The sequence below is a fragment of the Varroa destructor genome, unplaced genomic scaffold, assembly GCF_002443255.2.
Source record: "Varroa destructor unplaced genomic scaffold, Vdes_3.0 BEIS01000004.1, whole genome shotgun sequence".
NCBI lineage: Eukaryota > Metazoa > Arthropoda > Arachnida > Mesostigmata > Varroidae > Varroa > Varroa destructor.
Genome location: NW_019211457.1, coordinates 23,107,662 through 23,130,952, shown reverse-complemented (window position 1 = coordinate 23,130,952; position 23,291 = coordinate 23,107,662). Strand labels below are relative to the sequence as shown.

Below are 23,291 nucleotides of genomic sequence, written 5' to 3'. Positions count from 1 at the left end.
TAGGTGAAACGAGGCGAGCTGGTTTGGCATAGGTAGTTACGCCAATTTAAAGGCCTTATTGCACTGTTTATATCGAGTGGGGAGCGGTCCGTTGTGGTCCGAAAAGATGTGAAGCTGATGAATTCGAATTGTTTAAATCAGGATCAGCTTGCATAAAACCAAAATTGATTATATTTACCAACGGCTACTATATAGTGCAGGATCTATTTATAATAACCGGAAATGCTTGAGCAGACCAGGTCGGTTTGGCTAGAGACGAACAAGTAGCTAACAGCTGGAATGTATGGGCGCGTAACTATATAGATTGCACTGTTCCTTATCCACCCAGGAAGTGTTACTTTTACGTATGAATGCTATCAAACTTCGATCTTCTTTAAGACATATCGGATCTTCGTACTCGTCACGCTATATGCGATTTGTTCTTGAGGATATGATGGAGTAGCGCACATATGAGAGTAATAGTAACGCCGACAATGCATGCACCACATTTTTAATTCTAATTTACACATTATGTCTAATTGCGAATGCTACAATAACAAATCTAAATTATCAATATAAAAAAAATCATGTTGGATAACCATGCTAGTTGTACGGAGTTCAATAAGGTTGGCTTTGAAGAACGCTACGTACATTGTCACTAGTTCCTCTATGTTCTTGAGGAAAATGCAATTCAACTATAGACGAGCCAACAGATTGGATTTTTAGAAATAAAGTTTTACATTACGCAACAAATCTGATGTGAATGTATGGCAGAAGAATTGTCACTTTTAGCTTTTCTAGATTGGTAGTAAGTTATTATGAAATAGGATTTTCTCTAGCCATAATGGCAGCGACTGGTCGAAAGGACATGTTGAACTTCGCAGAAAACAATCAATGATCCATCTACACCCGCTTTTGCTCATCGAAGTCCACCTTGTGCGGCTATGTGGACCAATGATATGGAGGCCATAATTTCTAGTGATTTTGATCATTTTCTACTTGGACGTATTTTTTGTGAATTCGCTTCCAAGAAAGTGTTTCAACGTCGTTTTACCAATGTGCTGACGAGGATTACACCAGCCACCGTTTTCATCTGCGGAAGATAATTAATTCGATGTATACGCAGTAAATCCATAGATGATGAGCTGACATATTGATGTGATTGAAAGGTTGAACTTAGGCGTTATTGGACCATGTGAAGAAATGAAAACGACTGCCATGTAGCAAAACATCTAGACCCAGTTTACAGAGATACAGGTAGTGAGATCACTAGCTAATTTAAGAACTAATATAAGTTAAAAAACATCTTCCTATATATTGCATTAGCTGTCGTTCCATTTTTTAATAACAAAGCCTTCTTGAGTACATATCTGTAATTATGAAAAAAAGCAATGTTTGTAAAAAAAAAAAAACAGAAAAAGCAAAATACCCCGCGATATGAAATATTGCAGCGGAAAATAGCTTCAATTTATTGGAATTATTGCCAAGAACCCATGCATCTCGTGCTACTGGGATGAGCATTGAGGTTTCGAGATTAAAACAATCTCAAAGGTAGACATGATGTCGTAGACAATTAATTTTCAACCCTTTTGAATTGCGAGAGTGAAAACGATGTGACTTTAAATCCAGTTTAAGTTAGGTCTGATCGGGTCCGGGCTCCAGGCTTTAAAAGTTCACTACGCCAGCAGATAAAGCCAAATGGCCACAGTGAAACGGTCCTGACTTGGACCAGTTGTATATGATAGTTCTTTCAATACCATTCATGAAATAACAGCTTGCTTCATTTTATATTTAAAGCTATCTGAGAAAAAGCGGCCGCGTGTTCCGAATCAGGGAGAAAGGCTAATCTTTGATTGAGTATTTTCCATAGTTTCTTTTGAATGATTTTTGCTTCTTAGCTGGACAACAGTTCATCGAACAAGATTAGTGACACTTACATAAGCAAACCATTCATTCTTATCATTGATGTTACAGTAAGTTTGATCGTATCAAAGATAGGCCACGCAATCCAGATCAGTAAAGCTTACTTGATAAAATCTAAACCATTTGTATCGAATAGTTCGATATTTTACTAGTTTTTTTTTCTACGATTTTACTAGAGTTTAGTTGCTAACCGTCTTCTGATTTTTCTTCGTCGTCATAGGCGTCGTACTAGGCATCATTTTTGGGTGTTTCTTTCGCCGTTACGGAGGTCCGTGGTCGAAACGAGAAGTTATGTACATCAACTTCCCTGGAGAGATTTTTCTTCGGATGCTTCGCGGCCTCATCCTTCCCCTTATCACAACGTCAATGATCGCCGCCGTAGGCGGACTAGATGCCACTCTTTCGGGCAAAATTGGCTTTCGCGCCGTTACGTATTACTTCAGCACGACGTTGATAGCTATTATTCTGGGTATCGTGCTGGTTATCACGATCCAGCCAGGAGCGGGTGATACCGATATTGAGGCTTCGAAAACCAGCGCTCGTCTTGTCACGACAGCCGACACACTCATGGACCTCATCAGGTAGGGGTTGCTTTTGTAGAACCGCTTGTTCAAATATACCAATAATATTAGTATAATTATTATGCCATGTAAAATAGTTAGAGGCACTGCCCTTGTTTTAGGTTGGTTTGTCAGAGTGGATGCTTGTAACTTTAGTTAAGACGTATATGCTATTAGAAACCTCTGTAGAAAATGAACCGTTACGTAATTATCACTAACTCTGTCTTCTTACGCCTTAAATGTGCCTCGGCTTTCTGTAAATGGTCGAAGCGTACCATGGACGTATTGTGCTAATGAGCGTCAACAAATTGCAGACGAGGCCTTAACTTCCCTGAGCAGCGCTTGAATTACATCCGTCATTTAACAATGTTGTTTTAGTTGATACAGCTCCCGAGTTTGCCCGCACCAAATCTCGTCTCACAACACGTATATTGTGTCGAGTACAACCTATTTAGGTAGCGTTTCAATTGTCAAATACGGTTATACGTGCGACAATCACGTTTCCATATTGTATTTCATATCTCGTAGTAGTTATATCTATTAACAGCTAACAGTTACCCGCGACATATTATCGCAGAAGTTCAATACCGATATTTGCTCCAGAAAAGATTAAGAATGGTCTTGTAGTAGGTCATAAACCATCACGTCAATATCTCTGAGAGGTATCATTTCAGGAGTGCATCTTCTGCGTTTGATTCTGTCGCAAGGGTTTTCCACCTCGAAACGGTTTTTTGGCTGTTATCAAGAGAAATATGCTTTCAGAATTTTACCCGTGAAGTCAATATGGACTTACAAAACTTGTAAGGGAAGGGTTTATTTAAATGTACATTTATGTATAATGGTGTATTTTTTGTATACATAAAGACACACATAACTGCTATTCAAGCTTTTCAAAATATGATGCGCAATTTGCCTTAAGCTAATAGACTTGGCCAAGTATATTGTCAATAGATTTTTATTTACAAAAGTAAGGTAGGAAGGAACGTAGCGTAAGCATTGGAAACTGACCTTATTTATCTCGGAGGACGTTTCAGTGGAGACGATGGAACTAAACACGTTTCAAAGTAGGACGACAATTATATTGTTCGCACAGAGGCATTGCAAGATGTCTTAGCCTTACTGAAGACTAACCGCTTTCATAATTGCGTCAGAGTAGAGGCACGTGAGAGTAGCTTTTTCTACTAGTGTTTCTCATTCTTTATCACGAAAATGAGGATTTAAATAAAGTGTATTTTAGAAGACGAAAAGAAAAACATTATCTCAGGTGACGCCATACGATTTTAGACAACACTTACCTCTCTAAGAGATGATTTACTGCATATTATTTTAGATTTATTTTTCCGTGAATTTAAAATACTTGCTGTTCCGCTGAACGGTGCCCACACACGAAAGGAAAGTGAGAATCGTACACAAGGTAATTACCAAAACCGCCAAATTTCGGTTAATAGAATTGCGATATTTGTGGACACTTCGTGAAGTTCCGACCAGCAAAGCCAACTCGGCCATCATAGAAAGTAAGGAATTCATCATATAAGGTAAAGGACAGACCTATTTACTCAGTACTTATCGAATTGAGTAAGCATAATCGCTAGCTCAATATGGAAGCGTGTCGGTGTAACTTCGTGGCAAGAAGTTATTACTCAGGAATTTCCTACGACACTTCGGTTAGGTCACCAAGTGTAACTAAAATTGTGTACGAATATTTGAGTAGAAGAAAACTGCCAGAAACACATTTTATTTATCTTACTACCTTAGTCCATCCGTAATTACTACCATCTCTCCTTACCAATATAGTGCATCAACATAATATCTGTCTAGTACATGATAACAAACAGTTAAAAATTATAATACGCTTTCTTTTCCGTACCGAAACATTGGCGCACTGCCGATGAATTCTAGTAAACACAAATAAATGGAACATTACCCAATACTCATTTAAAGTTCAAAATTTATCTCGTACAATTGTCTAGCCAAAACCAGCTGTCACGTATGTCTGCGCCACTCGTGGAGACAAATGTGGTTGTCCGTATCCAAACCTGCTACTGCTCGGGATGGGTGAATCTGATCCGTGATTAGGATAGCGGGTCCACTGAGGTCTTAATGAGCTCCTTACGAGCATATAGCTGGGCCGTTGGCGCTCGAACATTGATCTTTTAAGATCATATTGGCTTTAATCAGAACACTTATCTGAATGATTTATTTATACACTGTTCCCTATGCACGTAGTTATACGCAATGGGCGCTTCCAGATACTGAGGGTTTCGCTCAGATGCGTATGGGATTAGGCTCCTGTATTGCTGCGTTATGGAAAGCGTTAGCAGTGGCTTCTGTTTGCAAGTCAATTCTAATTTAGCTGTACGAAAACGTGCTTGTGAACTAGTTTTAGTAAACATCAGCTTCCTATGAACTTATAGAAGCATTTCTCGTACGGGGCCGATTTAGCGATGTCTATGGAGTGCAGAAAGTACGTTTCGAGGTTTCGTTTGTCCATACCATTATCAAGTTAAGAGACAGATGAAGTTTAGTCCATAGCCAATTATTTCTTATGCTATCTAAGCTTCCTAAAAAAAGATTTCGGATGATATGATAGTCGGTTATTCGCCAGAGTTGACCGGTCCATAGGTGCCAAAAGATAGGAAATATCCTGTTAAAGGTACATGCGACTAACCTACAAGCAAGAAAGAGGCGCCACGGAAACGGCTGATGCCCTCTGAACTGCTGCCTGAGTTGGTCGGTAGTACAGCTGGCAAACAACGCTAGGATCCATAAGTTCTTGTATGCGTGGTTACATAGGTAGCGCGAGCTTACAGCTTGACGTACTTTTTATGTTTAATATAACTATTGTTTTATTCATTGTACGTTAGTGTCCACTAAAATCGGACGTTACGGTGAGTCCAAAAAGTAAGAACTTTCTTGCCTGCAGCCTAAAGTCTAAAGGTGGATTGTTGTTAATTGTACGTTAGTACGACTTGCAAAAAATACAATATAAATTCAATTACGTAGTGAGCTAAATACGTTACCTTAGTAACTTTAGTTGCATAAGCAGTAAGTCGTGATGTCAAAATGATGTTCAACAAAATCAACGATTTCTGTCAAATAGGAAAATGCAAAACGCGGTCATAGTCGACTGCACCTTGTAAAATGAGCGTTTGTTCAGAACGTGTTTACCTCTTTTTTGTGTTTTATAAAAAGAACACGATTTACATTTGTTATATTTTATTGAAAATATCCTCTACCTTAATAGCGGGTTTTGAAGAGGAACTTGAGTTGCTGGGCAATACCGGCCGTCATGGAGCGTCTCTGCAAGAATAGATTGCGATTCGAGTCAATATTCAATCGTTGGTAATAGCCAGTGCATTCAGCGTAATAATGGGATGGTTTTGTTCCTCTAAAAGGCCTGATAGCTTCAAATCTCCCTGGCTGTGTACTACGCGAGAAAACAATATCTTGACAATAATTAATAATAATAAAAACAATAATAGATTGTATCGTGTACTCTTAAGAGATATAACATTGTCATCTGTATCTGGCAGTAAGGTGTATAAATGAACGAAATTGCCATCAACATTTTTGACCGACTGGAATTGAGTTGGACCAATGGAAACCTAGAGAAATGGGTCGTCTCAGTTAAATATGTGGCTAAAAACTGATTATTCCGGAATTACTATGGTCGTGTATTATATTATATAATAGTGCTTTTATGGGCGTCACCTACGAGCGTGCTCGATTTGAATATGCTTTCGATTTATATACTTCAAGGTTCGCTTACGATCGTTCAGTATACTTTCAAATTGGGGTCAGATGTTAAACGGAAGCTATGTGTATCTTCGCTAAATGACTGGAAATTAGTTTTGGAAGCCTCTGTTGATATGATACACCAGATAAAATGTTGATATATTGAGTATATTAGATTCGCTAGCTCCTCTAAAAGTCATAGTAACTAAAAGCTGTACTTCACAAAATCACAGGAATAGTCTGTCTATGGCTAGACAGATTTCATATTTCACAGTTTGCACATATCAAAACTATCTTTGGTAAGCACATGTTTCGATGCACGAAAGTATCCGTACATGAGGATAATCTTGATGGTGGTATATTATTAAATATATTAAAAGAATATTATTAAAAGTACCTTTGCAATGTCGGCCGGCACATAGTCCGTACAAGGTTTTTGGTTGCTTCAAGATCCTATCCACACTAAATCTGCATCTACTTTATCTGACACTAAACTTCGACTGAAAAGAACTCAAACCTTGAACTTGTAGCAAGAGGTCAAGTTCAGACAACTCGAACTTTTGAGGCCACATGCGTGGATTGCCCTATGCGGAAGATGATCAATCCTTTGAGACGCAACGTAATTGGCCTCAATGGAACATTTATTGTGGTATTCGTGCGGAAAATCAGTGCCGAACGAAAACCAACTTTGCCAGCGATTTCCAAACATACCACTTCGCAGATTGTTTAGAAAATAGTAATAGATAGCTAAGTTCGAGTGATTGCAATATATCATTGAGATGTATAAACGGCAATAAATATATCGAATTGTGGTTTTTGTACGGAAAACCAAACAAAACAGTTTGACAGTTCAGGTCTGAATATAGGCGAATCAAGTGTGTGTTCTAATATAGGAAAGAAGAGCCAATAGTAGGTCTTCTCGCTAAAAGTAGACTGACGCCAGTTAACGAGGCCTATTCGAGCGACCTTTCGAATGAGGAGATGAAAGTGTTTCGAGTCGGATATAGGCATTGCAGCTTATTGTCCTTGAAATTCTCGTTGTTAGCTCATTAGTTGATGCCCTCGGTAAAGCCTTTTTTTATCATACAAAAAGACTTGCATGCCACGATGGTACTGCAATAGTTCACCTACGACAAGGTGCCCCTTTTGTCGCGTAAATGCACACACATGTGTCTAAAGAGATATGCGTAGAGTTGCCTTGGTTAGAAAAGGGGAAATATCTTCTGTAGAGCATCCAAATGGTCGACTCTGAACAGAAGACCACGAATTAGTTCTTCTTGAAAAGGTTTGCCCAGCGTAACCTTAAATCTAGGCAAATTTTTAGGAGAACCTAGGAAGAACGAAATGTAAATCATAACGTTTGACGCACATTTTCTTACCTATTTGTTTTTTTATTAGCGCATCAGCCTGCACCTGGTGACCATGACTGAGTAAACACTTGTGTTTGCAGTATTATCTTTTAAATAGCTTTATCAATATACATTTATATGTGTTAATAGTGTTTTATTAATAATAATTTCTGTAACTTTCATCATTATTTTTTTAGATACCCGGCAATCTTACCTTCTTAGCTGGCCTGTATTGGTCAAGTTCACGCATAAATAATTCAACAGATTTTAGGGGAGAGTGTACAAAATTCAGGATCTGCAATTTTGGTCAATAATTAGAAATATATAATGTCCAATTTACATTAATCAAAGGTGCACATTAATCGAAAACTATTTAATAATAATAATAATAAATTTTATTTGTGCTTATCAGCATATTTTCCAATCGTTCATAGTATACTTATAAAAATCAGATAAAATACACTTGTATCTGAAATGTTATTAACTAGTTTCGCTTTATCAATAGTTTAACGAGGATCGTGGATTTTGCCGCAGTTTCCTAGCTCTATATCAGCTACTAAATTAGCGTAGCGCAACTTGAATGCTTTTGAAATGGTCGCCTTAAACACAGTGACTGAATAGCAAACAATATTCACCACGTCTTGGGTCTTGTACAGCGCGGGGTGCCATACCCTTTTCGGGGCGGTAGTACCAGAACGCTCGAGGTAAACTTGCCTGCGATGATCCTCAATATCCCTTTCGAGTTCACGAGCCAACGCTGAGGAAACTACAAGTGAGTGACGACCGCCGCGTGCGGTTCCCGTTTGACTTAATTCATGCCGGTAAGAGATCATCTATAATAAAAATAACGATTCAACTTCACGCTGGAATCCTGACGAATATGTCTGACATGCGTTATTCCACGATGGAAGATTGCACGTCTTCGAGTAATGTTTGCCGGATTTAAGTAAACATTTTTGCATGGCACGAAAACAAACTTCGAAAACAAGTTCGTTTTCGTCATGGTGCTGTGGTAGCATGTTTGCCTACAAAAAGTTAGGGAGGCAATGGTCTGCTTTCAAAACCGAGCTTAGATATACCGCGTTGTTTGCTGAGAGGGGCAAGCCATCTGAAGCAACGCTTAACGTCCGTACCATTTATTAAATATAGTTAGTATTTTTACGTTATATGAGAGTTATTTATGATGATGCAAACAAAGTCTATGCGCAGAAGCTTCGTATCGATGAATATTGAATACGATGTGCATTGTGCTAGTAAACTTCTACAAGTTTGGCAGGAACATTGTAACAAAGCTATATTAACTCGTGATATTTGGGAACCAGTTAAGTGGGCAACATCTAGCCAATCTTAGCCACTATTCAGAGTAAACGCCTCAGAAAATCCGCTTATATTTGACGCAGATGCGTTATATCCTGTTTCGAGCCTGTATCTTCCCCTTGTATCTATACAGCTACGAATAGCGAACCCTTCGGCGCTGCTGTTACACTAGAACAGCCCGCGTTTTCTTTGAGGTGCTGCGACGTTTTAAAGCCTGATGCTACAAAACATACGAGACGAACAGTTAGGCTCACGTCCTGAACCACAGTCAGCATTACTATCTATGAAGGCACCGTAAGCAAAAAGGTGAAAGTACGATTTATAGCGCTTCATATACAATAATAAGATAAACAAGATAATTAATTGGATAATGCGTAAGCTGCCTTTTAAATATTAAGTGTAAGAGTTGTGCTTCTGTAACAGCAGGATTCAGACGGCACCCGAAATATTTTTTCTGTGTATTACACTATTTGCAGAACAGATAAATAGATGAGGCGTTGCTGGCCTTCATGAATATATAAATCAATTCCGACGACCACAGCAGGATAGCATTTGGCGTTACATATCTATGTAGGAACCTGAAAGTTTCAAGTAACCGCTCATAGAATGTGCCAGTTGATATAGCGTTTTGTCTGAGCCTTGCATAAAGTGATGAGCATGCATATTCCATGAATTTTTCTGTCGAAACCGCACTGAAAAACGTAACGCGCACGCTCAGACGCAGGCGCATAATGACAAACAAGTTCGGGGGCGTTGCCGCCATACAGAGGTAGCTGTGTTGCAGATGCCCCACCCGCACACGTGAGTATATGAAGCTGCAACTGTGCTGAATAATTTTGTCGCGTCACATATGCGGTATATTTCTTCTATATTAGTTGATACGCATTATCTTTGCAACAGAATTATGCGGCAATTCAAAATTAGGGTGTGTCATAAACACTGATACAGCGCAATTGTTCATCGCGCACTTATGATCCTACTTCTACATCCATCTAAAACAGATCGATCATAATGCTGTTACGTCCTGACTAACGTCTGGACAGTCATCCTTTCAAAAAGGCGACAACGACACTCATTAAGTTTTTTTGAATTGAAATAGGAACGATCAGACAACGTTTACTAAGCCGTTACACAATATCTACATAGGAACAAGGCTTTGCCAGGCAAAAGCCCGTCTTTGCATGGTATCATTGTGACAAACAAATAACATAACATTATCGATGTATGTATGGGTACGCCAATTCGCCTATGTATATACAAAGTGATGTCTAATCGTACCTTTTGAATGAAGCTAGTATTTCTGCCTCGAGCTGAGTGCTAGACTGAGCACTTTTTGTCAGTAAAACAGAGGCGATGTCTCATTAGCAATAGAGACGCCTTCCGGTATATCGTAACACTCTCCCAAGCGAGTGGAAGGAAAGTCGCACAAACTCAACACGAGATCAGTGTCTCTCAATAGCTGTTTCGACCCTATCCGTAACCCACGCCCAGGGCATCGCGTGTTTCCTCTCCACAAACAACATGTGTGACTTGTGTCAAGACAGTCGCCCGAAACATTGGGATCATTCGTTCGTGATCCATCATGCGACGATCGGAACACGCAGGTGCTTATAAGACAATATATTTTAATGCTAAAAAAAATACAGGTCTAAATATAATAGATAAAACTATTGCTGATTTGCCCGGCGGACTGAATTTGATGGGCCAGATATCGTTACCTTAAGCCGCTGCATAATTTGTGTGGATAATGTTTGTTTCATATAGCGGATATAAAGATGCCATTTAAGACTAGTTTAAGAATATCTCTTAACTAGACTAAAATACCGGTGCAGAAACTTACGTTCCGTCAGATTGACCGAATTCGTCGTACAATTCTAGCTGGCACAAATTTTAATTTCAGTAACGGTAATGTGTTTTACAAATATATAATTCGAAGGTCAAAATACAGGTTTTAACCCAGATGACGAGTTTTAGGCGAAACATGTGTCTTTGTTGAGTTACGCGGATAATTGATCCGTTTGCGAATAATTGACACGTTTTCTGCCTCAAGACGCAGGTCGTGCCTTGCAGGAACGTAAATGAACTTCATGGATGACCCAACGAGACAAGTATAACTTTTCGAACGATCCCGCAGCCGATCTAGAAAAGCGCAGAATTACTCAACGGCCATGCGTCAGATTGTGAAGCATGAGGTAATGAGACTTTAGCCGTGGCTGCCCTACAAAAACAAAACCGGGGGAGGAGCAGTCGTGATTTGCAGTCAGACCATTAGAAAGCTTCCATTCCTTCTATATGTAATAATAATACAATAGTAATTTATACTTGTAATGTCAGTTAAAGAATGCAAAAGAAAAAAAACTGTAAAAAAAAACGCATGATAACGGTCTGAGTGACGCGTTTGAAATGATTTTTGCCATGCCTATGTAATGGCCAAAGTGATGTGGAGCCGATATGCGACATGTGCTCATATCACTACGTATGTGAGATTTTAAGATCGATAATGCCAGATTATGTAAGGCGTTAATCTTTATCAGTTCCGCATTGCATCGGATGGCTGAGCCAGATTTTTTCGCAGTTGCATCTTGAGCTCAGTCTCACGTCTGCGGGCTCATAAGACCAATGTTAGCGTTAACAGACTAGCTATTCCATAGACAAAAACTTCGCTGTCGGGAACGGTATAAAAACTGCCAGCATTAGTCAAAGCTACAGATCGATCATTTGTAGTTCGTTGATGTAAACTCTCTTCTGTGCCTTAATCACTCAGTCACAGTTCATTCCGAACCCCCTGTGCTTTCCAATGTCGAAACGTATAGCTCTTCACCGGCTGGTCGAGTTTTTGTTCATTCAGAGTTTATTAAACTAACTTTTTGTCTCTGTTCACAATTGCGTACGACACTGGCAAAAGTTACCGGTCTCTCAGTAAACGTTTCAACTATAGAAAACATTACATAGATGACGTGCACACAAAAAATAGTACTCATAATAAACAAGATCGGTATTGTTTTTTAGAGGCGCATGCTGGCAAAGGCTGCTGTTAACAGTAAGGCAAAATTTTTACCCGCCATCACCTGTATTCGCTATTTTATTTATGATTACGGTTGTTATTGTCACTATAATACGATACTGTTGGCCAGGTAATTCTGTGAATCGGATGCTCACGCCGATGCGATTCACGGTAAGAGTTACGGTAGTCGACAATCTTGCTGTTTGCTTTCCCTCTTATTATCCTATGTGCAAAAGCAGTGATGGACATCCGTGAAGATCCCGTCTGTGTTATTGTCCACGTTTGCTCAAATTATATTGTATGACTTTTTCATTTGATGGGGAGGTTGATGGAGGGCCCCAGAGGTCACAAAAATTCAATTACGATTCTTAGCTGAGACTCAGTGATTTTTAAAATACCTTAAGTTAAGTTCTTAATTGCCGCTTGCCGTTCAGTCACGCTTGAACTGTACAGAATGCCTCGAAAAAATGTGTACGCAGTTCACGTAACTGAAGCTTCAGTTTCTGCTCATATATAATCAATATGTAAGTTCCGAAAGATTACGTGAAATGTATTATTTTTCATTCTGCTGCAGATGCTAAAGGTATGCATTGAGAATTGGTCCCCGTCGTAATGCGCGTATCAGCCCGTCATAGGGGCATCTGCGCAGCGTTCATAAAAACGTTATCGGCTTAATTTAGGTAAAACAAAACACTAGATTTAGCAATTTTGGTAACAATAGCTATCACGATCGCACTTATCATGCGAGAAAAACACTAGTAATCATTACAAAATTGTTATTATATAGTTTTCTAAGCAATGCATATAGCTGCCGACGGCCATCTAGCTACTGCTTTCACGGTCCCATAGCAAGCAATATGTTATTGCATTTGCTATTTTCATAAACGCTGCGTCTTTTGTTTCTTAACTAACTCGTATACAGCGACTAAATTGCACCGTAGCTATGATTCGACTTGAGGTGAATGATTACTGAGATATCCCTACGAGATGTTTTAGATAAGAAAAGCTCGATTGTCCAAGTTGGCTAGGATGCCAAGAGCTTCCGAGCTTTACACCTCGACCTAAACCTACAGTGGCTTTCGTGAGCGAATAGGTAGAGGCGTCATTAGAAAAGCTTCAGGCGAGCCATTCGAAACTAGAATCGGTCTAAGAAGCCATCTTGAAACCTTTTTACCAAAGTAGCATTCTCGGTTGAGCGTTGAACTTTGTGGCACGCCGAGTACGGACGATTCGTATGCAGAGGCACCGAGTACCTATGGTACAAAGCCTGAAACAATGCTGCCCGTTCATTTCAGGCTGTTTCTTCATCAGTCACGAAAAAATCACCTGCACGGTTGCGATTAGCTTGCTAGTTCACTCAGCACGTGGTTGCTAGCACTCAGCTTGTAAAGTGCTAGCTCTAACTATCAGATATCCTTATCTTTGGCCTGAATAAGGCCACGGTGGTGGGCTGGCGAAATGACGCCAAATCATCATCGTCGTAATTAATAGCGGTATTTATTAGGGTGCTGCCTGAACGATCTTGTTCGTGGCAACCAATGACGATAACGGCGACGATGATAATAATGGTAATGTTTGTCGTTTTTGAGCTGACGTCTTATTCGAATTTGTCTGTTCTGTGTTTCTGTGCTTCTTCTTTGCCTTTTTCTCGTTCTAGAAATGCCTTCCCGCCAAACATTATAGAGGCCTGCATTAATCAGGTAAGAATAGTACAAGCAATAGAATGACGACTCGGTGTCAGGGGCAGGACGAATAGGGGCATAGGTGCGGACCGAAGCAATAGCAAAAATAAACGATATAATCTTGCATATAACAACGACCTCTTGCAAGACGCTCGCATGGGATCGGTGGACTGGCCATTGCAGTACAAAAACTTAATTTCTCTGTCGTGTCCGTGCGCCAGTTTAGCTGTCCATCAAAGGTAAACTAATGATCAACTTAATTATTAAGTATAATTATTGCAAGAACATTTTAGCAATTCACTTTAACCAAATTAGAACAGAAGAGTGAGAAGAATTTTAATGGTAATTATTAGATTGATCTTTTAATTAACTGGTGATTTCAATAGTAGTTATCCATCGAATTCTAAGTATTTAAAGAGACTGATTCTAAAGAGCGCGCACATTGATTTATCCGAATTCTATTTCCTCTTCGTTGTCCGCGGCCACCGCCGATGTCAACGATATAACATGACCATAATGGCAGTTGATGGCTGTAAAATAATTCATTGTACCTGTGTCATCATGAGGAAAATTAGAAAGTGCTGCTTATCACATCAAGTCGAGCTTACACAGATGCATCTCTGACTTATCTCACACAGAGAATGGCACACGCCAAATTTCCCTATCTATTTCTCACATGTTGGTCTGCACATCGAGAGTCTATCCAGCAACATTTCACAGCATTCATCTAGTGAAAACTTTATAGTACATGTCTTCAGCTATACTACACTTCAGTTGGATTGTCTGACTTCATCTTCGTTGCTGTCGGCTGACGAAGCGTACATCATAGGCGATCACTTGATCTTCACTAAACGCTACCGGCTAACATCAACCTAGGACTAAATGAAAAGGAGGCAAATGCAGTATCATTTGTATAGTCTTTTATTCCTCCCTTGCGTTTGTAGAAGTCTAGAGTTTTCATTATGTTTCCAGATAAGACGATCTGATATTGTTTCTCTTCCAGTTCATCTAATTGACCTGGCAAATTAATTGACACTTTTCTTATGTCAGGGTATAAGTGCAATATCTTCGAGAAGATTCAGACGAAGTTAGCGAATGAGCGAGCTTCATAAGAATGCCATTTTGCGCCCAGCAGCAGCAGCAGCTTATTGAAAGATAACTTACCTCAGGACAGGAATATTAAGGTCCGTGTTTATTTTTAGACTGGCAGGTCTATTTACCTACGTTCCGTATGACACACTTTCTCGTAATGAAAAGGTAGACGTGGCGGAAATCAAAGGCCGTAAGAGTAATTCTGTGTACAGGTTGGTGCCTCCGTGTTTGTTGAACAAATCTCGGTTAAATATCTTCATCAACCTTCGTTAACCAAGCATTTTAATTCTGATGATAATATATGCTCAGTATATATAAAAAAAAGTAAACATATTTCCGTAAATAGGTTGCTCTATTACACAGTTATGTTGGATTACCTAGAATATCTATATATAACAGCTAATTAAACTAATTAGCAAAGTGAAAAGGTTTGATTTCTTAGACTCGGATTTTGTTATTTTGATTTTATTGAAATTTATAGGACGGTAACAGAAAATAGTCGTTGTTGTGCTGGGTCAAAGCATCAGGACACTTTCGTGAGAAGAGATAGAATATTGTTTTTTTTTTAGAGACCTGCGAGCCTAAAAATAAACACGGACCTTAATATTCCTGTCCTGAGGTAAGTTATCTTTCAATAAGCTGCTGCTGCTGCTGGGCGCAAAATGGCATTTTTATGAAGCTCGCTCATTTGCTAACTTCGTTTGAGTCTTCTTAAGGATATTGCACTTATACCCTGACATGAGAGAAGTATCAATTAATTTGCCAGGTCAATTAGATAAACTGGAAGAGAAACAATATAAAGTGGTAGTTCAGATCGTCTGATCTGGAAACTCTAGATTTTTACAAACACAAGGAAGGAATAAAAGACCAACGTTTGTTGGTCCACTGAATAATCATAGAGTTAACAACTGCATGTACATTGCAATATTAACTCAGAAATTAACGGTGAACAATAATAATAACACAAATGGTATACTCTGTTCGTGTTTGTAAGTTATCAGGCCTTTTTATTCGAGTCGGATTGATTAGATGGTGTTTCATATTAGGGTATTTTGTAGCTTGATCGGACCTGGTATTAGAAGTCTGAGGATCGTTTCTGAATTCTAGCATTCACAACTCAGCACAGCTGCGTGCCTGATGACAATATGTGCTGTTGTATGACATAGATATGACCCAAAATTATATAACCCCATAGTCCCCGTTCATCTATGAGAGCGAATTTCCAATTATTCGTTATAACATCGGTGGCATCTTAATGCTTGACGATGAAAGACCACGATGACGATGAAGAAATAGAGGACTCTATTGCATTAGGATTGCGACGACGAGGGATTTTCTTATTGATTCAACTTATAACACGCTTTCCTTCTATGTTCTCCTATAAATTATTATATGATGATAGCAGTTGTTAGACTGTTTTTATAACAGCAGATACCTAGAAAGAGTACGCGCCAAAATACGTGAAAACCAAAAATTTTTTGAGCTTCTATCATTAACTATAAATATTAACAAGATGAGCAACTTCTTGATCTTGAATCTTCAACGTGACTTACCCAGCTTCAATGGTGTTCCAAAAGGTCGTTTTACCCAATGTAGTAAAAATATTGAAAATACAAAGTCAATGAACAATTCTCTAAACGACGAAGTGTAATATGGTCGGCAATTTGTGAAGAAGCAAACGGAGACGGAGAATCAAAGCAGACGGAGTTTCGGCCATTCTTCAAGCGAACACTCTTTCAACGAAGCAAATTATAATTATAGATCAAAAAAGGTTTTTAAGGATCAAAGGTTTTAAACTTACAAGGAGTTGTTGTTGAAAGCACTGCTAAAGTTTAATACACGTTATCGCTTGAGGAAATATTACACGTTCTCGGGATTAAAAACGGACGAATTTAAGTTCGCCTTCTCCACGAAAAAAATGTCTGCGGTTTGATGCATTAACCACTTGTGAAGTTTAACGTAGGCGTCGCTTAAACTTCCAGAGGTATTTTAAGAACAAGCGTTAACTTAAATTTAGGCGAGCACAGATGAAATGTTTCGACTTTTACGTTTGCCGTCGCCGTTAGCCATTCCATCACACCACAGATTCGAATCCAAACGACTACGTGTTTCTCAGATCTAGCTACCTATGACGCCACTACGAGGGTAAGGCGAGGAATGGGCGGGAGGATGAAAACCAATCCCCCCCCCCCCCCCGCCTCCACGTTCTTATTTAAACTAAGGGTAAAATAAATAATTTCTCACTACTGTTTCCATTTAGCCTCTCTTAGCAAACTGCCCTATTTGCAAATTACTGAGTTTTTTCCAGTATAAATGCCAAAAGATATAAGAGCCTTTTCCTGATCTCAGTTAGTTTCTTTGACTTTGCCTTTTTCTAATATAATTATAAAATTCAGAGGCAGTTTTATGAATAGCATGGTGTAAGGTAAACTGAGATTGGTGGAAGATTTTTCACACGTAATCGCGTACATACAACTTATCCTCACGTTCTGTACTTCTAGCAGCTCAAGTGCTGGTGATTGAAAAAGCTATCCGCCTTTATTAGGCTTCCGGTTTTGACATTTTAGATTAGTTCTATTAGACTATTGAGAATTTATCGATTATATAATAAATTGTTATAAAATGTCGCGGGTAGTAATTTTCAAAAGTCCCGCCACACTCTGTGGGATCATATTTCAATTATCTAAGAGTGCATTATCGGTTGATCTAGCCATTTCGGATTGTTGTTCTGCATTTAGGCATTCTTCAGGTAAATGAGCGATTAAAGTCGACGGCAATGAGCATCTTCGGATGCAAAGCAAAACGTATTATTTCGTTCTAAACAATTTTTTATCAACCACTGAAGCGTACATAGGATAGTGAACATATTGGGAGGGGGTATTGACTGGGGTAGCCTTGGTTTTGACTTATCGAATGTTATTAAATGGACGGTTTAATTTGATCTTCGAGAAGCTCTGTGATGTCTTGTTCCAGTGTTATATCACTATTCATCTTGGATCGATTTGTTTATTTTCGTCGCTGGCAGAATTGATTTCGGATCATATATAGAAAATAGTAAGCATTACATTGAAGGTTCAAGCGTATTCGTGCTACAGCATGCAAGGTCCTCAAATCGTATACTGAAGCTGTTGCCGGTCGCTTCGAATTTGTTAGTTTTGTTCTTACGAGGAAAATTTCCTTATGCTACGTTCTGGTCAGTATTATGCATTTGTTGTAGATTCTAGAAAAAGCTTAGTCAAATATAATTAAAGAGTAACAAAAAATGCGTCAATAAGGAGCGTTATTATATAAGAATTTATGCTTGAATTATTAGTCGAAGTCAATCGCAGTGGGTGTTTGTGAAAGCCCTAGGGTGGCAAATCTTCTATAAAAGTTTAGTGCGAAGATGCGTTTGAAGGTCGTTTTCGAAAAACTGGGGTTAGAAGAGATTAGCGTATAGAATAAATTGACTGTAGCCAATATAACTACAAACTGTAGATAATGGTATTGGCGGCCTTATTGAGTCTTTATAAAAACATTTCGGCAGCTTCTGGAAGACTTCTGGCTAGCACTTATTTATCACGATTACAATTGTAACAGTGTTTATTAAGTATTTTTCTGGGTTTGTAGTGGCCCAATGGACATAGTAATGCCCGTCTTATGAAGGCTGTCAGTTGTGCATAAATTACTAACACTAAACAATTTTTTTGGACTTAAATCTAAGTCGTTGGTTAGAAAATGCCTAAATATCCTTTTAGAGGTAAACTTACTAAAGCACAGCGTTTATTGCTTTTATTGGCAACTATGATAACCATACTGAAAAAAAATACTTGCTTGTGTACTTAAGCAATGATCGATATTAATCATTGCCCATTATCGTATAGGAGTAACTTAGATACAATGACTTCTCACAGGTTAAGGGTGTAGGCCAAAAAGGAGATGTTATTAAGGTAATATTTAGTATTTAGTGCTACAAAACAACGAGGGTTATCAGTTTTGCAAATTTCACATGATGCTCATGTCATGTATTTTGATCTAAGCTCTGACTGGTCTCCTTAATATTGCATTTCAGTTTTCGACAATCGTCATAGAGCCAGAGAATGCAACAGGTAAGTTGTGTTTGATGTGTGTTAACGCATACAATTAGATAGGTTGAACCGCCCATTTTGAGGTGACAAATATACAAATGCTGATTATCCATTGTTAATTGTTTTACGTGACTGTTTCCCTTGGACAAATAAATAATTTATGTACTAGGCATGTACTATGCATGAGGGACCTTTGGAGCTATCTTTATATTACCAGCGCGTGTTGACAGTGTACTGTCAGAAACCTCCTAATCCTAAGTCTTGTCGGTTTCTCCATTATCAGGAAGTATGTACGACTGGGACTTCAAGACTGTGAAAGATTCTGGAACGAATGTTCTCGGTTTAATCGTGTTCTGTATCGCCCTGGGAACAATTATCGGCCGAATGGGTGAGAGCGGAAAACCTTTGCTGGATTTTTTCACCGCTCTCTCAGACGCCATGATGTTGATTACAAAGGTCGTTGTCTGGTGAGTATCTATTCTACTTCGGGCTCCCATCACAATAACAGTAAGGGTCTTGTGAGCAGGACGCCTGGTGGGAGAGATTAATAAGATTACGACACGATTGAAAACGCAACGTGGCAGTAGAACGAACGAAATATTTGCAACGAATGAGACTACGGAGCTGGAAAAAGCCATCATCACACAGACAAGCCTTCAAGATCCAGGCCTAATGCAGAAGTGACGTCACAATGCTAGGCCAAATAGCAGACAATTTCCCTATTGCTTCAAACGGCTAGTTCCCAATACGAAACGAAGTATGTCTGTTCGCACCTAATTTTTGAACCTAGATTGCTTACGGCATACGGTTAAATGCTTTCATTGCACCGTCATCGGAACGAGTGACAATGCATTGCACGTTATTATCAAGTTTATGAATAGGCACGCTTTCTGTTAGGCTAATTGGTATGAGCATGTCATGCTAGCTTTTTATTTTCCTGATTTGAATAAACTTTTCCGTTCGATGATGATACAACTAATAGCAGTGTGTGCATGCAAGACGTGTTCATTGAAGTTAAAATAATCTATAGAACGTTAGTGGTGTGACTTTTTGCTAACTTCAGTTTTTTTTTTATGCTCACAGATGCTAGATAACCACACGACTTTTGTTTCCTATAGCGAATTGTTGTGGGAGATCTCAAGGCGATCAAAGTCCGAATGGTACAATATCTGTATAGCTGGAATATGGTTTTCATTGTGTGTTTGGCCCAACCTCTACTAGTAGTTAATAATCTACTCGCGCTATTTTAAAGGCTGGCGAACAATGCTGGTTACGGTTAACAACATCAGACATTTAGCTACAAGAGATAATTTTTATAGTTAGTTAAGGTAATTACAGTGTTTTTTTTGTGCATTATATGCTAGCGATTAAGACATCGTGTCCGCTTATCTTTGCGTACATAAAAGATACTATCTACTTTATTCCATATCAACAAAGAAAGACGAGCATCAGCTCTTAAACGAATACATTTTTAAACACTGTTTGTAATTGAGAAAGTGCTTGTTATTTATGAGAATCGTGTAACATTTATATGTTGTCGAGAGGATTTGCAACGGGCAATTCCTGCCTGTATAGGTTCGTGATATATCGCGTTTAATTGGCACGTTTGTCCTTCTAATTAGGCCATTAATTTAAATAGTTGTGCTTCAAGGTAAAGTGGGCACTGGTCTTCTAAACATCTCTGAATAGATCAAAATACGGCTACTTTTTGTTTGTCTAGTCAATCTAAAATAGGCGAATATCGTTCAACATCGAAACTGATTTTTAGCATTTTCATAGCTTAAGCGTGGGTAGCCCATCGCTTAAACGTTCTCAATTGTGGGCCAGTGCAGAAGCCCGTTTTGCAGAGTAACAAGCATCCACTTAAAATGGGAGAAAAATATATAGAATTGTTTTTCGTCAAACGATCCAACTTTCTGTAAAGGTAAAGGCAGGAAAATCGCACTCGTTCATCGTACCTTTTTTGCATTACAAGATAACTGTACATCTTCTTAAGTATTCTAATTTTTGTTTTTTCTCTAGCAGTGTCAGCGTAGACGTCCAGAATCAATGAAAAGCATTTTTACCAGGTTTATATTCCTAATTGAGATCGGAAACACGGCTCTACATTCGTCCTGACGAGCCTGCCGGCGGCGCTAGGTCTGAAGGACGAAGGCCGTAATAATTTGCTGTAAACGCCTGAATTACGTCAATGGTGGCCATCCAGTTTAAAACAAAATCATAGATATAGACATCCACTTTCAGACAGCTATCCTCATGCCAGTTCCCTTGAAACCTTCTCTACGTAGATTCCGATTGGAACTAGGGGAAAGACGATAACGTGCCACCTTAATAAAACAGAAACAGCAAAAGTTTCTCACACACTTTCACGTATACCCACAAAAAAGTTCAACAGAACACTAGTTCACTGCTCATATAATATCGCCAAACGACGATAGCGTGGTACAGGGATCACTTTAGACATTCATTTTGTCGCTATAATGGTGGTCACTGACATGCGCTGGCAACGCAAGATGGCTGTTTTTGCTTTGTACTTGCCTGTGCTCAGTGACACTTGTATGCATCACTTTCCCATGAGGTAAGCTTCTTCAACTTACCCGGTGGAGTCGCATATCCCTCCACTCGAAGCATTCAAACGTATACAAACAGACATTATTAGAAGTTGTCGATATACAAAGGGCTTGGTTCTTAGCTATCCGTCCCCCCTATATCAGTTTGGCTTTATGAGGCCACATGCTCTTGCTGCAATATTTACTTCATCCTTTGGTTTGTCTTTGTAGCCGATGGCCATAACTCACAAGCGAAAATAGCTGTTTATCGCTCGCAGACCAGAGCTGACTCTTCGATTGTTCACGTGTACACAAACATAATCTGTCCATTCATTGCCTTCGTCTTCGACATCATCCTTACTGCAACGGGCTGGTTTTGTTGTCAACAGAGGAACGCGCACTTTGTCTATCTGCCTTACGCTACAAACTAGTTGGTTATGAGTAACATTCAATTACTATTTTTTTTCTTCTAACTAATAACCTTATACTTAATTATCCTCGTACTGTTATTGTTCTTACGCCCATTTTTATTTTGTCAGTCTGTATCTCAACTTGACGAGTTATAGTGAGCTGCCGATCCATAGCTGATATTCATGATTGTCAGAGTTTCATTAACGTTCTCATCATGATGCCCATTGTTCCGACGAGCAAACTCCAAAAATCGCTATACCAAATTGGGTTAGCTTGGTTGCTGGTAGCCCCAATCGGCCAGTGCAGAGCCCGCTACACATAACTACTAAATAAATGCTTCGCGCTTATTTTCATAGAGGTTAAAAAATGACCCAGTCCGCAAAGATTTCACTCCTTTCGCAGCCATCAACCTCGCTTTCGACAACACTCCCCTATCCCAAAAATCTCTCAATTCGACAACAAAAAGGTTGTCGCTGTGTTCGTTTTAGAAAATTTGGCTGTTGTTGTAATTGTTAGCAATAGCGATGATCATCATCACCGTCATCATAAAAAATTGATACTGTTGCTGCCGCCGTTGATTAAGATGATTATAACGGTGATCTACGTTGCACGGTTAGCGGCTAAGGGGCGGTGTTAACCGACGTTTGGCTGTTGGAACGAAGTGGGCGGGGGGTGAGAGAAAGGGTAATGACTGGCGAGCGGTCAGACGGTGGAAACACGATCCGAGTGGTTGACCGCTTCCTTTCGGCGGTTAGTTAACTAATGGCGTACTCGTCACAGATGACTGCGTAGAAATGCTGTCGTGAAAGACTACTCGCGACTTTGCTACAGTCATTTTGCGCCGTTGCTCCAGAACGAGTTGGCTTAAGTAATTACTCTTCACGTCGATGTGTGCCTGCGTCAGAAGAGGAGACCTGACTTGATTTTTCTCCATATATAATACATATGTTGTAGGACATGGTAACATAGAATAAGGCAACCAGTAATGTCCCAGATGATGATAATGATGCGGGGCATCCATAATGTGGCTATCTGTTTCAGTCGTCGAGCCCCTCTAGAAGGTCGCCGATCGAGCACGGCGGACGACGTTGCACTAATATTGGCCAGTTCCCAGATGGCAAATAGATACGAAGAGGAAAAAAAACACACTGATAAGACAAAGGGCGACGTTTCAGGTTTCTTTTTTTTGACCAGGTACGAACACGAGGAGAGGACTCTTTACGCCCGCCATTCATGTATGCGCATGCGTTATCCTGCTTCGTTATTGTTACAGATGGCGACAGACAATGATCAATACAAAGGGGAACATTTCGTTCGCTAGTGCGGCGAAATACGAGGGGGGGGGGGGCAGAGGCCCTAAGTAACTTCCATTTTTGACATCACACGGACGCCTCCGCAAATTGTAGGCGTGCGTCAGAAACGACGGGGCGCAATTACCTCATTAATTGTCAGGGTATACGCTTGTTTCACTGCAATACGCATTATGCTTTATCCTTTAGTTTAAATAGGGAACAAATAACGTGAAGATGTGAATTCTGAACGATTGGCAGTGCTGTTTATTTATGTACTAGATCTCATAAAAACACGTTCCATGAATTCAATGATGAGTTGTCATATTGGACA

The 23,291-nt window shown here is 39.4% G+C and overlaps 2 protein-coding genes across 18 annotated transcripts in view; one reads left to right on the top strand and one right to left on the bottom strand.

Moving 5' to 3' along the window:
• The window catches only part of LOC111250301 (excitatory amino acid transporter 3-like), a 152,352-nt gene that overhangs the window by 42,825 nt on the left and 86,236 nt on the right, over positions 1–23,291 (top strand). For 15 of the 17 annotated variants that reach the window (XR_015326325.1, XM_086986969.1, XM_086986970.1 and 12 more), the window contains 5 exons: positions 2,123–2,483; positions 13,525–13,567; positions 18,693–18,729; positions 18,992–19,175; positions 22,710–22,862. Coding sequence is in view for 16 of the 17 variants with exons in the window: in XM_086986969.1 (XP_086843095.1) it covers positions 2,123–2,483; positions 13,525–13,567; positions 18,693–18,729; positions 18,992–19,175; positions 22,710–22,862 (778 nt within the window). In the remaining variant the exon portion in view is untranslated. The remainder of the gene's footprint in view (positions 1–2,122; positions 2,484–13,524; positions 13,568–18,692; positions 18,730–18,991; positions 19,176–22,709; positions 22,863–23,291) is intronic. The other 2 variants (XM_086986974.1, XM_086986981.1) reach the window with 1 other exon arrangement.
• Positions 5,662–10,300, bottom strand: LOC111250305 (uncharacterized). The gene is made up of 4 exons (XM_022805331.2): positions 10,142–10,300; positions 8,182–8,379; positions 7,761–7,841; positions 5,662–5,762 (listed from the first exon to the last, which is right to left on the bottom strand). Exons 2-4 carry the CDS (start codon positions 8,377–8,379, stop codon positions 5,700–5,702), a joined length of 342 nt encoding a protein of 113 aa, XP_022661066.1. The 5' UTR covers positions 10,142–10,300; the 3' UTR covers positions 5,662–5,699.